This window comes from Mustelus asterias, chromosome 3, assembly GCF_964213995.1.
Source record: "Mustelus asterias chromosome 3, sMusAst1.hap1.1, whole genome shotgun sequence".
In the NCBI taxonomy this organism is placed as follows: Eukaryota; Metazoa; Chordata; class Chondrichthyes; order Carcharhiniformes; family Triakidae; genus Mustelus; species Mustelus asterias.
Window position 1 is genome coordinate 148,580,763 of NC_135803.1, and position 12,384 is coordinate 148,593,146.

Consider the following 12,384-nt stretch of genomic DNA (forward strand, 5'->3'; position numbering starts at 1 on the left):
AGAAAAATAAACCATCCTCTTTGCATTTTTAAAAATCCTGGACCTGTGAGTGCCGCTTTATTAGTGCTAGAAATGCGCTCACTCAATGCCAGACTTTTCCTTTGAGTGAAACATCTTTCATTCAGTTGATTGGGTGGAAGTTCAATGTTGAGAGCTATTATTTTGAACTCAGGCACTACCCTCTGAATATTAGTGCATTGCACTTCTTACATATTTTGCAAGGAACATACGCTCGGAAGCTGACCCTGTGCTTACATGTGTATGTGAGGAATGGGAAAGTAGAGGGTGGAACCTTGAGATGACCATGCTTCAATGGGAGTGGAAGCCATGCAGGCACCTGGTGAAATTGAATTATTAACAGACAGTGACCAAAGGCTGATGATGGAGGGCTGGCCGTAGAGGAGCATAGAACGGTTGTTCAAAACAAAGGCCAATTTAATGCAGTGACAATCGCCAATATATCAGTGACTTTTACTGGGGCCGTCTGGATGATGTGGTTGAGACGCAGAAGCTGGGCTGACGGGAAGCAAACAGGAAATTACGCTAGAAATATAAGATTAAAAGTAAAAAAATACGAAGACTCAAGTGTTCACCAAATGAGATCAGCAAACAGCTCGGATTTTAATTTATTCTTGCTTATTCTTAGGAGTGACACGCTTTGAAGTGAAATTGTCACTTTGCTGCAGATAGCACCATTCATGGAGCTGTTTTGCAGGACACACTGGCATCAACAGTGACAAAGTTATATTGTTTGCAATACATCAGCTCGTGATGGACAATAAATGTGACCTTGCCAACGTCACCCATGCAGCAAGAATGAGGTATTTACAGATCCTGGTCAGGAGGAGGAGGACGAGGGCTAAGGCATTGATCGGTATTCTGAATATGGGGAAATATATATCAACATACAGGAATTTAGGAAAGAAATGCCAAAAGTATATGATAACCCCATTTGCAAAACTCAAACTCTTCACATCTGCCAAATTGGTTTGTCCCCAGATTGTGGAACGGGCCATATGACTATTTTACACAAGCAAATACTCAAATTTATTAAATGAGAAATTCCCAAATGAACCATAATATTTTCTGTACTATAGTTAGTATAACTTACTACAATCTGATCTTCTGATGCTCCTGATACACTACTGTCATCAAAGTAATACCATTGTCCATCAATTTTATTTTTAGCATATGCAGTATCTGTTGGCAAAAAAGACATAGCAAGTTATACTTTTATATCCACAAAGGTGTTAATGTCCTTAAGTTTTCAGGAAATAAATGTAAAGACATGTTACTTACAATGGCCTCCGCCCATTCCTCCATAGTGGTTAGTTATTGCAACAAGGTCATAGATGCAAGGGCCAGCTTTGGGATTGTAGACAAACTCAGACATGTTCAGATCCCTACAAACCCAATAAAAGAAAAACTATTCAACAATAATGTTTCAGAGAATATCGAAAATGCAGTTACGAAGTCTCACCAAAGCATATCGCTGGACCCATGCAATTGCTACAACTATATTACATTACCAACTCCCTTTTGCAGAATAGAGATCTTGAAGCAAGCTAACTATTTACTCATTCCACAACAGCCACATTTTATTTCAGTGTGGTAAGGGATCTGGCAAAAATTAAATAGGCAGGGAAGTTAGCAAACAGGATAACAGATCAGCAGTGAGAACTTTGAAACAACATGACAATGCAAGCCAAGTCAAAACTCGTACAATCTTGAACTTTTATTTCTATGTTCCCCAAGGATTTAATGACAATTCACCCGAAAACAGAAGCTGCCACTAAAATAACATGGATATTGAGAATTAACCGAATTACCTGAAGAATTTAAATTACAAACTGGTTTTGTTTTACAAAGAACAGTACAGCACAGGAACGGGTCCTTTGGTCCTCCGGCCCTCCAAGCCTGAGCCGATCATGTTGTCCTATCTAGACCAATCGCCTGTATCCCTCTATATCCTGTCTGCTCACGTGTCTATCCAGATTAAGTCTTAAACGTCGCTAATGTATCCGCCTCAACCACCTCACTTGGCAGTGCATTCCAGGCCTCCACCACCCTGTGTAAAAAATCGTCCCCTGCACATCTCTACTGAACCTTTCCCCTCCACTTTCTACCCAGGGAAAAGCTTCCAACTGTTCACCCTATCCATGCCCCTCATAATTTTATATAATTTTATATCAGGTCACCCCTCAGCCTCCGTCTTTCCAGGGAGGACAATCCCACTTTATTCAATCTCTCCTCGTAGCTAATACCCTCCATACCAGGCAACATCCTTTCTGTACTCCCTCCAAAGCCTCCACGTCCTTCTGGTAGTGTGGCAACCAGAATTGGACACAGTATTCCAAATGTGGACACAGTATTCCAAATGTGGCCTAACCAACATTTTATATAACTAACAATTTGCCAACTTTTGTACTGATGAAGGCAAGCGTGCCATATGCTTTCTTCACCACCTTTTCCACTTTTAAGGATCTGTGGACCTGTACTCTCAGATGTGTGTGTCTATGCTCCTGATGGTCCTGCCATTTATTTTACAGCACTCCCCTGAATTGGATCTACCAAAATGCATCACTTCGCATTTGTCCGGATTAAATTCCATCTGCCATTTCTCCGCCCAATTTTCCAGCCTATCTATATCCTGCTGTACTCTCTGGCAATCTTCATCACTATCCGCAACTCCAGCAATCTGCAAACTTGCTAATCAGATCAGCTACGTTTTCTTCCAAGTCATTTATATACATTACAAACAACACTATATCCACAGTAGGAAAATTCAACCTTAATCTAGTGAAAGGAACAAATACCACTGTGACCCAATGAATCGAGAGTAGTAGATACCATGAAAATCAGGTGATTTAGAGAGAGGACACCAAAAATGAAGAGTTGTCCATTAACAAATTAATAACGTTAATTTGAGTGTTGGCACAGCGACAAATTTACAAAAGGAATGGATGAACAAGCATACCAAATAATTAAAAGGGATGAAGTGGGCAGCAGAAGATCAAGACCATAAAATAATGGGGTAGCAGACACAATGAATCAACAAATCCATAGAACAATGGGTGGACAAACAAAGGAATTAGAGGGTACTAGGGAAGTAATAAATTCAAGAGAGATGGGCTTTAACTTAAAGAAGAGTCTTTTAGCTTACGATCAGTTACTAAACTGTTAATATTATTTATTTATATAGTGTAATGAGATCATATCGTCCTGAGCAGTCCTATACTTCAAAAATGTATCACTGGCTAAGTCATTACAAAGACACATTATTATGAGGAAAGTAACCAAGGAAGTGGTGAGGGGTGCAGAAGAATAGGGAAACTGCAAAAGGTAATGGGGGCTAGTACAAGGCCTGAGGTGGTAAACCGGTAAAGTAACACCACCAGGGGGAGCAGGGTTTTGGTAGGGGATGACAGGGGAGAAGCCTGCAAAATAAGAGGAAGCCATGGGTACTTTTGTTTAAACTGAATCAAAATATACACATAGACACACATATATAAATTGGAATTAGGCCACCTAAAAAAAATCAAAGCAAGCAAACGACAACCTGTTTCAGAAGCTTTCCAAAAATAGGATACCATGGTGCCATTGACTAGTGTGCTCAACTACAGATGACATAGGAAAACAGAATGAGAAGGATGACAATTTCCAACAGTAAACATCGACACAAAGGCACAACCAAAAATCACAATGCAGTAAGGCTTGTGCGAAGGAAGGTGTTTATTATCTTAATCAATTTCCCCAGACATTTCACAAGGGGATTCAAGACAGTGTGTAACATTGTGATTAAGAGAGATTAGAGAACATTAAATAATTAGATCAGGACACTCAGAACTAATTCAGTTCCAAGTCATACATTCTGTCCTCATTTAATGTTGTATAAACATGTAAATGATCTGGATTTGAACATCAAAAACTGCGCTGATGATACAAGAGTAGAGTTCAGCTGTACAGCAACTGGAAGAGTAACTTCAGAAAGACAGGGATGCTAGCAGAATAAACAGGCAAATAATACACACAATATGGCAAAGTTTGGGTCATGCATTTTGGGAAGAATGAGATTATACACAGTGCTCAAGCATGCAAATAAACAGACCTAGGGGTTGAAATACATAAAAATATCAAAAAGGCCAACATCCTTTTGGGTTCACAAACAAGGATGGAAAATAAGTGCAAAGAGGTAATATTACACTTGCATGAGAATACTGTGTCTTGTGAATAGGGAAAGATCATTTCCATTGGTTGGTGAGCTGTTGAAACTCTCCAATATGAAAAAAGTGAAAACTCTACAACTAATTAACTCCATAATCAGCAGCTGACATGTGTGCGCGCAATTTGAATATCAAATCAGCCTTCCACACATAACCAACTATGGAATCGCACAGAGATTAGACCTCGCACCCGCCCTCTTCAACGTATATATACACAAGTGACTTCCCTCCCACATTGTACCCTGGGTCTCTGGATTAGTCGTCCACCGACAATACCACTGCACCACCGCCTCCCCCTGGCTTTTCAATCTGAAGAACATCAGGGCATTAACTCACTGAAGATCTATGTTCTCTGGAAGCCTGCTGTAGAAAATGGAGATTTCGACCAACAGTGCCAAGACTTTTGTTTCAGCCTTCACATGAAGTTGAAGGCCAGGGAAGAACTTCACATCCAGTTCTGTGGCTGATAACTCACCCACAACCCAACGCCAAAATATCTTGGTGTTACTCCTGACCGTACATTGACCCACCAGCAACACCTCCAGAACACCCGAGTTAAGATCAAGACAAGAGTGAATCTCATTTGGAAATTGGTGGGTACCACCTAGGGCAGCAGAGCCAACAAACTACTTCACGTGCCCTGGTTTATCCAACAGCAGAGTACTGTTGCTCACTGTGTCTCAGGAACCACCACACAAACGTGGTAACTATCCATCCCCAGGAAGCACCGAGAATTATTTCTAGAATGTTGAGACCAGCACAACTTGAGTGGCTTCCTATGTGACCTTGAAGGTTCAAGACCATAAGCAAACAGTGGAATTGTCTTTTTAATATCAAAACAATTGGCATAGACTATAAACTGAATGGGCTTTTTCAAAACCATAGCCTTGATTTTCTCCATTCAAAAAGAAATGGACAATGAATTTGAATAGAGGAACTGGGACTGAGAACTTGACCTTTACCATGAAGTTTATTTTTCTGATCCTTTGAACGCACAGCATTTAACCCACTCAACATGTATTCGGGTTCAATCAATAAACGTTACAAGAGGTACAAAATTAAACTGAAGACAAAAGATCCTAATTTTCGATTTTTGCCAATAGTAACTACGCAGGAATAATTTGAACAACACTTTTCAGGTGTATAGCATGTATAACATTTAAAAAAGTGCCTCATCACTTCACACAGCTAATCAGACAAAAATGAATGGTGAGCCAAAAGGAGATATTAGAAGGTGACATCAAAAATAGATTAGAATAATTTTACAGATAATTAATAAAAAAAAGATGAAATTGAAGGATTTACGTGAAAGAATTCCAGAACTTGGTGCTTTGACAGCTGAGGGCACAGATGTCAAGACAGCAGAGAATACAGAACAGGTTAGAAGTGGAGAAATTACAGGGTTGATGTGGAAAATGCAATTTTTTTCCCTTTCCACTGGTCAAATTTAATTGCATTGCAATGTGTTGCAAAATACTGATCCAGGCTAACTGGGACTATCTGTCCTTTTCAAATTAGTATTCAAGTTTCAGATAGTGTTTACTTTGCAAAACTACATCAAGAGGTTGTAAATGTAATGCAATCTGTTCTGTTCCTGCAAGACTTTTTGCAATGCCCAATGATGAACTGGTGCGTGCACAGGTCAGGAAATAGGGAACTGCATTAGTGGCCTGCTCAAGGCTAAAACAATGGCTATAAAAAACATTTTGCTGCTGCGGCGAGATCAGCTAAGTTTCAGGCAGCAGCCTTGAAGCATTTACCTTTAATGAGGTTATTCCAGTAAATAGAAGGCTCTCCAAAAATCAGTTTCTTCCTGTCAATCATTTTTAATTTAATACCATTTCATATAAATAGACCAGGAAGCAAACAGAATTGTTAAGAATAAGTGAGAACCCACAACCTGATAGTCCTGTGCATATTGTGTGGAGAACGTGGCCCAGGTTTTCGGAACAGCAATTTTAATAATTTTTGTGGTAAAAACGCAGTAATTTAAAATAAATGCTCCGATACACGATAAAAAAAGTGAATGTCTCACCTTATAGGAAATTCCACCAAAGTGTCAAGTTTATCTCTCCAATATCTATTATATGAGAAACGCTTCAGATGTACCACGAGAATCTTTGGTAGTGACCACAAGTCAAACTTCTTCGTGGCCTGCTGGTGCTTTTTACAGGTGGGACAATACCTGTGGAGACAAGTAGAGTAAGATATTAACATTTCATTTTCTGAAAGATGCATTTAATTTTAAATAGAAATGGATTACTAGACATTAAGTTTATCAATCTTTTTACCTCCTCCTGCCTATTTTGTTCCTCATTCAGTACTCAGCTCCTGGTAATGCTGCCTCCTTGCTGACTTAGTTCCATTATTGTACAAAGTAAAGATTCTGGCTGTATATGTTTATCAGGTTTCTATCTGATCCTCGGAGACACTGCATCCAAGCCCAATCCAGTACTCACCCAAAATCTTCACAAATGCCCTTCTACCAAGAATCACTGGGTAGTGATCTGGAATATGAATGCAGAGCAATTTGACCTTATTTACCCATGGAACTGCTAATTGTTCCTCTTAACACTGTCCTGATTGCAACTCAGCACTAACTAGGATACACAACGCCTGGTGCTTGGACTAGCCAATCCATTGCAAGAGCTTGCTTGTGGTTTGATTACTTCAATATGGTAAAATGTTTTCACTCCCCTACCCCCAAACTCCTCGTGCCAAACAGTAGTTTTTTTGCTACCATTAATTTCAATCCTATATTTACCGACTGAAGTGCAGACAGGCGACTGACTTCAATTTTCTCCAACCAAGGCTACATTAATTTACATCTTTGATTTACTTTTGTGAGGAAGGGTTTGTTTCAAACTAATACATAAGGATTTTTTCTTGGGAAACTATATGCCCATATATTCATTTATTTCCAGTGAGAATACATTTTGATTTTTGACAATCTCTGAAGCTGGCATGGAAAGTTGGACATTTAGAATTTCCACCCCTTGGGGAGACAAAAACAATTTCCATTGAAAATTCAATAACCTGGATAAGTAATGAAACTCGTTTGAGGTGAACAAGACCAGCTTTCAATAATTGCACACATTAATAGTTGTGGAAATGAAATCCTTTGAGTATTGACTATCTCAGGCACACTGTAGAGCATTTCTCATTGGTAGCTGTAGAGAACAAGCTTGCAAATGATGATGGAATGACTGTTGCAAGCAGGGAATCCACCAATCAATCATACTCGAAATATATGACCTGCTAACATCCAAAAGCAGTCTAGAATCTCACTGTCCTGAAACGTGTATTAGTATTTCCACAACAGATATCTCGACTGGCTTGATAAAGTTGCTGTCTATGATCAAGACATCATAGCAGGCTGTCAACAATTAATGTCTGTTTAAAATAAACACTAGAATACACCGCTAACAGCTTTCTTTCAGTTTAATCAAGCTCACCTGTTTATCAAATTAACCATCTCAAATGCCAACCAAAATCAGGTTTTGAACTTTCAACACTTTGAATAAGAAAACACTTTCCAACGAATCCTCCAATTTCAAAATTGCATTTATAAAAACTTGTTTATGAAAGTACTGTATTTACAATGTAGTCTCTATATTTCCAAAATGGTTGTGCTAAAGCTGAATACATGAAATGCTGCCAAAACATTACTTTTGAAAGTTTCCATTTGTACTATTTAAAAGTTCAGTTTCTTCTGCGTTTAACAAACAAAAACAGGATAAAAAAAACAAGTATTTAAAGACTCAGAAAACAGATGTTTAAAATTAAAACACAAGAAAACCGATTGGCACACTGGCTTTTCATCTCTGGGACCGGGAGTCCAATTGAGTCCAGTTTGATAGGATGGAAGTCTTCTTTGTCTACTGGTTGTTAAACTCCTTCCTTATATGAAGTTTCAGCAGTCTTGACCAAGTTCCTAATTGGTAACCTTGGTCGAGGACTACTGTGTGGGTAGCAAATTAAACAAAAGAAAGTCACAATGATGTAGGAGCGGGTGCTTTTCAGAGACTGGGGTTGAGACATGGTGGGTCGAAACAGAATAAACTTCTCACACAACCTATACTAGAGGACGTAGGACATTTGCTGGCGGGGATGGGAATTATACCATTCCCTTGCACCGATATCTCTAACCTTGAAGAACAGAAAAATGAAAACAGCAAAAGGCTAATAAAATCAAGTAATTAAAACTGACTTTAATTATTTAAAGGTGAAAAACAACAAACCTTCCCTAAGATGCATTCATGCAGCAAAACTCAGAATACTGTAAACTTGCATCCACATGACAGCTTGATATAAAATTATGATAGTATTGTAGACCTTGATGGTCCACAGGCTGATTGGCTAAAGTGGCTCTGCTGTAATTATATGAAATTGCCTTTCTGCCAAGCTACAAATTCTTATTCCCTCAGCTGATTACAAGCTGCACTTCAACTCAGATCTGAGCCACCCCATTATAATAGCAGCAAGATCACAGCATTCAAGTACAAAGACAGTGGGAAAACATCCGAATTTTAAAAAGTGGGGAAATCGGCTGCATTGTGCACTAACCAAAGATCATGCTCCCCCAAGGTTTCCATCGTCGTAAATAAGTCTATACACTCTCTCAGTGCAACTGAGCTTCTCTTCTTCTGAGGCTGTGACATACTTTCATGCTTTTCATATGCCTGTAAAAGTGACAAGTGGTAAATTATTCTCATTTCATTTTCCAACGATGCTATCCTTATAAAATTCTTTAGCCCAAATTTATTTCCCAGGTGACCACTAACAATATTAAAGAAATTAATCATATTAAATTATCAAAGTAAATCTTGAATGATTAACAGCAATCTAATTGATTAGATTACACCCACTTATTTTTATCTCTACTTATTTTGAAGTTGCCCCAACTACCTCTCTCAGGAATCATTCCAGCTGATAGCTGTAGATTGTCAATCTCATTATATTGCCAATTCAACCAGTAATTATCCTTCATTTCAGACTAGCCTGACCTTCACTACGTACCCATTTTTTCAAAATTAAGATCCCATGATGAAAGGCTGAGGCCCATACTAGAGGTCACCACAAATATTGACGGTCTTAGGAGAGAAGACAAAGGAATCAGTCCTTCTTTGTTCCCTAATACCTTAAACATTTAGGTCACTTACACTCTGGCTCTCAAGTTTTCATCATGTTTTGTTTTAAATTAAAGATAAAAGTTATTAGGTGATGCAAAATTTGGATTTGAAGCCTTAAAATCGCACCTTGCTGTGTGCAAATTAGCTGCCATATTTGACTACAAACCGTATCCCACCAACAAATCAATGGGTCTAAAATACTTTAGGACACCGCAAGGTGTGAAAGATATGACAGTAACTTTGTGTTAACTAGCACGCTACCAACTGGAATTTTCTACTAACTAGAGGGCGGCACGGTGGCACAGTGGTTAGCACTGCTGCCTCACAGCGCCAGGTTCAATTCCGGCTTTGGGTTACTGTCTGTGTGGAGTTTGCACGTTCTCCCCGTGTCTGTGTGGGTTTTCTCCGGGTGCTCCGGTTTCCTCCCACAATCCAAAGATGTGCAGGTTAGGTTGACTGACCATGCTAAATTGACCCTAGTGTCAAGGAGATTAGCAGGGTAGATATGTGGGGTTATGGGAATAGGGCCTGGGTGGGATTGTGGTCGTTGCAGACTCAACCATAAAGGGTGTAGATACGCAGAGGGACCTGGGTGTGCAAGTCCACAGATCCTTGAAGGTGACGTCACAGGTGGAGAAGGTGGTGAAGAAGGCATATGGCATGCTTGCCTTTATAGGACGGGGCATAGAGTATAAAAGTTGGGGTCTGATGTTGCAGATGTATAGAACATTAGTTCGGCCGCATTTGGAATACTGCGTCCAGTTCTGGTCGCCACACTCCCAGAAGGACGTGGAGGCTTTGGAGAGAGTACAGAGGAGGTTTACCAGGATGTTGCCTGGTATGGAGGGGCTTAGTTATGAGGAGAGATTGGGTAAACTGGGGTTGTTCTCCCTGGAAAGACGGAGGATGAGGGGAGACTTAATAGAGGTGTATAAAATTATGAAAGGCATAGATAGGGTGAACGGTGGGAAGCTTTTCCCCAGGTCGGTGGTGACGTTCACGAGGGGTCATAGGTTCAAGGTGAAGGGGGGGAGGTTTAACACAGATATCAGAAGGACATATTTTACACAGAGGGTGGTGGGGGCCTGGAATGCGCTGCCGGGCAAGGTGGTGGAGGCGGACACACTGGGAACGTTTAAGACTTATCTAGACAGCCATATGAACGGAGTGGGAATGGAGGGATACAAAAGAATGGTCTAGTTTGGACCAGGGAGCGGCACGGGCTTGGAGGGCCGAAGGGCCTGTTCCTGTGCTGTATTGTTCTTTGTTCAACGGGCTGAGTGGTCTCCTTCTGCACTCCAGGGATTCTATGATTCTATGAGCTAGAATTTCTGATGTTCCCCGACTACAAATTGTCACTTTACCAACTGGAAGCAATTATGAAATTATCCAGAACCCGCACCTGTATTATTTTACACTTTGTTTCAATTTACTGCTGAAGATTAATTGCATTCTGGTTCATGCCAGATGTATTGAGCTGCATCAATTGGGAAATGAAATTCTACTTTATCCAGCATTTTTGTTTAACCGGCACCCTGTGCATGCTGGACAATGATTTTACTGTGTATAAAAAAACTGGTTTGTCATTTATTTTCACAGTACCATAGGATATTTTTTAATATCACTGCATGTGGTTTTCTGTTAATCAAATATATATCCAAAATAATGTGCTTATTCATTTTAGATTACGTACAAATTGACATTTAAAGACTAATAATCTATTACCAAAAAAAATCTATAATAAAGGATGCGATACATGGACAGTTGGATAATCATGATTTGATTGGGCATAGTTAACATGAATGGGAAATAATGTTTCACAAACCTGTTGGAGGGAGGATGTTATGGATAGAATTGATAGAATTGAGGTGGTGAATACTTGGATTTTGATAAAGACCCCCACAGGAGGTTGGTTAGCAAAATTAAAGCACGTGGGATAGGATGTAATATAATGGCTTGGGTTAAGAATTGGTTAACAAGCAGAAAACAGAGTAGGAACAAACACATCATCCTCGCGTTGGCAGACTGTCATCAATACTCGGGTCTCAGCTGATAATATATCAATGATTTGGATCTGGGGACCAAATATAATATTTTCAAGTTTGCAGACGACACAAAGCTAGGTAGGAATGTGTGTTGAGGAAGATGTAAAGCGGCTTCAGGAGAATTCGGACAGACTTAGTGTGTCAGCTAGAACACGGCAGATTGAACATAATGTGGGAAAATGTGAGGCTATCCACTTTGGTAGGAGAAGCAAATGGGTGGAATATTTCTTAAATGGCAAGAGATTATTTAGAAAGTGCAGCTGTAGAACTACATCAGTCGGTTTGAGTGCAAAATATTTCTTGCTGATCGGTAAAGGAAATTAACGTTTCTTCCCTTAATTTCTTAGCTTGCAGATTTTTTACAGGGAAGCAAGCTTTTATTTCACTGCTGTTATCAGTTGGCTATTCAAAAAAACTGATTGGTAGCCTTTCCCTTCCTGTCACTGAGGAGCAGCAGCAGATTCTGATCCTGTACTGAGGGGAAAATAGGAGGAGTATGCCATTCAATATGATCATGGTTGATCATCCAGTCAATAAGTCACTGAAGGATAACATGCAGATACAGCAGGCAATTAGGTTAGTTAATGGTTTGTTGGCCTTCACAAGAGGGTTTGAGTACAGAGTAGTGATATTTTGCTTCAATTGTATAGATCTTTGGTTAGACCGCACCTGGAGTCGTGTGCGCAGTATAGATTTCCTTACCTTAGGAAGGATGTTATTGCCATAGAGGGAGTGTAATTAAGGTACACCAGACTTGTTTCTGGGATGGCGGGAGTGTCCTATGAAGAGAGATTGGGGAAACTGGGCCTGTATTCCCTAGAATTTTAAAGAATGACAGGTGATCGTATTGAAACCTACAAAATACTTAAAGGGATAGACAGGGTATCCAGATATTTCCCCTGGCTGGAGAGTCTAGAATGTAATTCCAAATTAAAAGGGGCGGGAGAGTCACTTAGGACCGATAGAAGAAACCTTTTTTCCCCC

General features: G+C 39.8%; 1 protein-coding gene across 7 annotated transcripts in view; it reads right to left on the reverse strand.

Annotated features, from left to right (window-relative positions):
* The window catches only part of usp4 (ubiquitin specific peptidase 4 (proto-oncogene)), an 82,512-nt gene that overhangs the window by 13,557 nt on the left and 56,571 nt on the right, over nucleotides 1–12,384 (reverse strand). For all 7 annotated transcript variants that reach the window (XR_013497485.1, XR_013497484.1, XR_013497486.1 and 4 more), the window contains 4 exons: nucleotides 8,790–8,905; nucleotides 6,259–6,408; nucleotides 1,300–1,403; nucleotides 1,112–1,200 (listed from right to left, as the gene is read on the reverse strand). Coding sequence is in view for 3 of the 7 variants with exons in the window: in XM_078209890.1 (XP_078066016.1) it covers nucleotides 1,112–1,200; nucleotides 1,300–1,403; nucleotides 6,259–6,408; nucleotides 8,790–8,905 (459 nt within the window). In the remaining 4 variants the exon portion in view is untranslated. The remainder of the gene's footprint in view (nucleotides 1–1,111; nucleotides 1,201–1,299; nucleotides 1,404–6,258; nucleotides 6,409–8,789; nucleotides 8,906–12,384) is intronic.